The 5,000-nt window shown below is 47.7% G+C and overlaps 1 protein-coding gene across 1 annotated transcript in view; it reads right to left on the bottom strand.

The window, feature by feature from the left end:
* Window positions 1–2,010, bottom strand: part of vars1 (valyl-tRNA synthetase 1) — a 20,808-nt gene extending 18,798 nt beyond the window's left edge. The window contains exons 1-4 of the mRNA XM_030784506.1: window positions 1,979–2,010; window positions 904–1,247; window positions 479–622; window positions 164–365 (exon numbers count right to left, since the gene is read on the bottom strand). Coding sequence (XP_030640366.1) covers window positions 164–365; window positions 479–622; window positions 904–1,245 — 688 coding nt within the window. The 5' untranslated portion in view covers window positions 1,246–1,247; window positions 1,979–2,010. The remainder of the gene's footprint in view (window positions 1–163; window positions 366–478; window positions 623–903; window positions 1,248–1,978) is intronic.
* Window positions 2,011–5,000: the final 2,990 nt, after the last annotated feature.

Genomic DNA, 5,000 nt, shown 5'->3' with positions numbered 1-5,000 from the left:
AAAACACCACTAAGCAGCGCAACCAACCAACCAATCACAAACAAGAATCAAAAGGGATGGTAAACCTGTAATAGACTAGACCCTGTTAGAACACGGTCTAAGACAAACACGCCTAACTCACTCACACACACACTCACACACACACACACAGGCGCGTCCTCACCGTTGGGAGCAGCAGCATTGGCTGGGGCAGTTGTAGCAGATGTGGGTGTGTTTGGGGAAGTGCTGGATTTGGGGGTAACAGGAACCATTTTCTCACACAGTGCGATCTGACCCAATACTTTGAGGAACTGTGGCTGATTTATACATGTCACAAACCACCTGTTCACATTCACCAGAGACTGCCTGTCTGCTGGCTCCAATACCTGAGAGAGGCAGAGAGAGGAACATTCAACTTAATTAATAAACTCAGTCAAAGTGAATGAACTGAATTTCCTTTGAGGTCTATAGCACGTGATGTTGTCGCACAAACACTCACATATTTAAACGGCAACAGTGCTGCCATGGCAACAGCCATGTCCGCCAGAGTCAGGCTCTCCCCAACGAGGAACGTCCGCGGTTCTAGAGCCTTGTCTAGAGCCTTCAGAACGCGCAGGAGCTCTGCTCGAGAACTCTGCTGCAGCTGAAACAACAGGGAAACCGGTCCATGGAATTAGTATTAGACTGACAACCCGTTTGACCAATCAGAGCTCACTGTGCACCTAATCTATCCCTGCGTGAAGAAGGTGGGTTCAGAGGACACAGGATGAAAAAAAAAAAGACCCAATCGCATTTGATATTCAACACGGAGAGACAGGTCAAACGTCCTTATATGGAATTTAGTTCCCAACTCAGATACACTGATTATATAGAACAATCAAAAGAGCAGCCTGACTGGCATAACACACACACACACACACATACCTTCTTGTCCACTCCCATCACGCCCAGCAGGGGAAAAGCCACGGCACATGCGACTGGCGTCAGCTCGTTTTCGGCGAAGCTCAACCACTGCCACACTTCGCTCTCCTCCCGAGGGCTCCCGCCCGCCCGCTTCCCTGACGACGCCAGGTACCAGCTCACGGCACTGGCACCGGTCAGAACCTCACCGTTTCCTCCCAGGACCAGCGCCGGGCGGGATTTGGCCACCTGGGCCGGTGGGTCTTGTGCGAGAGCCCGCGGAGAGGCAGAGGCGTATTCAGCCGCGATCAGAGCCAGCAGACTCCGAAAGTCCTCGGGGTGTGACGAGACATAGAGAGTATCCATCTCTGGAAGAGAGAGATAATGAAAGAGAAACCAACAGAGAGAGAAAGGGAGGAGGAGGAGGTGTGAGAGTCAGGTGGACAAGAAAACTGGTTTTGTTTTGTTTTGGGGGTTTTTTTAACACCACATAGTTTTCCGCTTGACTACCAAGAGGAAATATTTAACATGATTATAATCTTAAATAAAAAATAAAAGTTTGTAAGTGTAACGTAAAAATGCCTCTACGCCCCTGATTCATTTACGACTCAAATTAGCTTATCAAAATGTGTCATTATGCTCAGTTTTTACGACTCAAAAACTCACCAAGCTGCAACACAAACACTTAAGATGCCCAAGTCCGTTAAACTCCACACGGAGTGCCTTCTGACAAGTACACATTAACTTATCTCACAGCAGAACTGTAACTTCCTCTATTAAAGCTACAACCGGCGACTATCAGGACAGAGGTTAGGAGAGAACTGGGGGTGTTTCTCACTCGACAACAGCCGTGCGACTAGGTTTATTTCTTTTCTTATAGTAAATTCTATAGGTTTTAAGTATAATTCAATGCCAAAGCTAATAGGCTAAAGCAGCCATGCTCCTGATTCATTGAGGAAAGCCGACAAAAACTTAACAGTTGTTCACAGGAGAAAAGCTTTTAAAACTCACCGTCTGAGATCGTATATGTGAACCTGGATGCGTAAATAGAACTTAATCTGTGTTTTTGCGCAGTGCCGCAGAAACGCGTGTAACTCACCTTTAAAGCGGGTTGAGAGTGAGAGAAGGGAACGTCAGCTTAGACACACATGCACACAAGCCGCACCGACGAACGCCTTCTCGGAGCTGCCGTAAAGCGTACTGATCTGGCGTAAAGAAGGACCGCTGTCTGACGCAACTTTGGCGACAGAGCCTTTTTTTTTGTTTTTTTAAACAAACTCTTTTAATTGTAAACTGTCTTTACCATAATGATTTGTGTAGTACGAATTAGCATATAAACGTAGTTCCAGGGTTACATGCTGCCGTATTAGGAACTGCTTTTCTAATGGCATTGTTTAAAAGTATTGTTTAAAAGCATTAAATAGTAATAGATTTTTTTTAATAGCATTGTTTATATGTCAGAGCGACGTGCTGCTTTGAGTGATACGTTTTAATCGCCTGGTTTTTCCTGTTCCTCGTGTTTTCTGTTTACCGTCTTTTGTCCGTGAGATAACACTGATGTGGACGTGTGCAGCCCAAACTAAATGAATTATTATTCGTTATTTGTGCGATGGGTCGTTCAGTTTTGTTGCATTTTTTATTTTTCTTGTTCTCTATTGAGGGAGAGAGAGAAGTGAACACCTGTACCACCGTTGCTATGTGCTGTCTATTCATATCACCATAGCAACGATCATGGTGAAACACTGTTCTCCACTTCATACTGTGTACTGCACTGTATTGTGTGCATAATGCATTGCACTGTTGACTGGTTAATACAGTGAATAAAAGTGAAAGAGAATTACAGTCTACCGGTTACAAATGTAAAACACAAATTCTTAAAATGAAACAATACACAGCATGAGACGAAAGATGAGGAAATAAATCATTCTTTATTTAGACATGAATGGCCGTCTCTGTCAGGACATACACACACATCTCACACACGCACACACACATTCAGGAGTCTGACATCTCTGCCCACACTTCTACACACAATCACACAAACCCAGTGTGTCTGAGCCAGTTTGAACCAGTTTTAAAACCAGGTTATTGAACAGCTCAAATACCAGTCTAATAGCAGATTACATACCAGCTGTAACATGCAGCCCAGTACCAGTATGGATACCAGTTCAGTGCCGGTCTGTGTACTAGTTTTGTGTTTGCCGCTAACAGCCCCATCAGAGCCAGGTGAGGGTGGCATGGTTGCTATGGTGACCATCCCAGGGTAAACATACACACTGATTTGGAATCCAGCACTTGGGCACATCAGTCTGTGTGTAGTTAAACACCTGAATGACTGAGCACACACACGTGAGCACAACAATCAGCTTCAGCACACCTGAGGATGAGCGTAATGACAGACTGCAGGTGTGTGTGTGTGTGTGATACAGGATTCAATACAGTCGTCACGGTTACAGTTCAGAACCACCTGCATTACCACAAGTACTCTCTAGAGGGTGCTCACGCCCACTGTTTTTGTAATGACACTAAAGCGTTGGTTGTATGTCTGAATTAGCAATATAATTTTTGACTTTCAGAAAAAGAAGAGAAGAGAAAGAGAGAGAGAGAGAGAGAGAGAGAGAGAGAGAAGGTCCAGTTCAGATTTTTAAGAGGTAAACTATGAGTAACCAAACAGCCGGGGAAGAACTGATGAGGACGACAGTGACGGCGATGAAGACAACGGGGATGAAGACGCTGGGGCGATGATGAAGATCTCCATCGTGACGAGGCCGTGTTTCAGCTCAGTTGTCCTCGTTGCTCTGACAAGTCGACGATGATGACGATGAAGATGACTGGATCCTGACGTGTGTTTCCCCATGCTGTTTCTGTAGGTTCGCTGCTCTGTGCTCTCTCTCTCTCTCTCTCAGCCGTCACTGCCCTGACTCAGACTGGACCGGACCGGACTCAGAATGTGAACGGACCAACTGAATCAGTGTGTGTCAGCCTGGACCGGACCGGACTCAGAGTGTGAACGGACCAACTGAATCAGTGTGTGTCAGCCTGGACCGGACCGGACTCAGAATGTGAATGGATTGAATCAGTGTGTGTCAGCCTGGACCGGACCGGACTCAGAATGTGAATGGATTGAATCAGTGTGTGTCAGACTGGGGGGAGGGGTTGACCCAGGCTGTGAGTCTCCAGGGTCAGGACTGGGGAAACACGGTGTTACGGCCCTGGTCTCGTCTGAGACAATCATGGTCTTGTCACACACGGACACACACACGCACACACACACACACACGCACACACTCACGCACAGAGTTTATAGCAGTAGCATTTATGGTGTTTCTGACATATTATTTAAATCATGCTCTGAAGTACACAAACATGCACATGCATGTCTGCTCTGGTCTCAAAATACACACACACAGCCAAACACACACACACACGCGCACAGTTCATTGCACTTCTAAGCGGCTTCTCTCTTTTGTTCATTATTTGTTCTTTCTCTCTCTCTCTCTCTCTCTCACTCCCCTCCAAAAGCCTCCATTATATTCTCTACCGTATTCCCGAATACTCCGCATATGGCTCCGCCCACCAGCTGAACTATATGTCCCGCCCCCTTGCTCCCTCTCCATACCAGTTTACCAAACCCTTCCCCAATTACCCACGCTTGCTGTCCAAACTCAGTCAGGACTGTGCCTATAAACCCCGCCCCCAACTCCCATATAGTACCGCCCACCATCCCAACCACACCCCACACGCCTCCAGCCACTCCTCCCAGGATGTCCACGCCGTCTCCCGCCAGAGTGCCGACGCCCGCCACTCCGGTTTGGCAGGAGGTCAGAAGGGTTTCGGCCAGGGGGCTGCAGCCAGAGTACAGCGTGCTGACACCCGCCCCCAAAACTCCGGTTACAACACCCAGAGCGCAGGACACGCCCCACACCATGTCGCACAACAGGTTCTGGAAGAGCAAGAAAATGTCGACAGGCAACCCTGCAAGCAGGACCAGGTGCTGCTGAAGTTCGGAGATCACCCACCCTGGTAGCTGAGCCAGGGTGGAGAGGAGCAGATGGAGAGGGGTGGAGAGGAGCCATAGGGAGGTGGAGAGGAGGTAGAAGATCGCAGAGAAGATGCGCCGA

The sequence above is a fragment of the Chanos chanos genome, chromosome 9 (assembly GCF_902362185.1).
Source record: "Chanos chanos chromosome 9, fChaCha1.1, whole genome shotgun sequence".
Taxonomy (NCBI): domain Eukaryota; kingdom Metazoa; phylum Chordata; class Actinopteri; order Gonorynchiformes; family Chanidae; genus Chanos; species Chanos chanos.
This window is presented reverse-complemented; position numbering and strand designations above follow the sequence as displayed.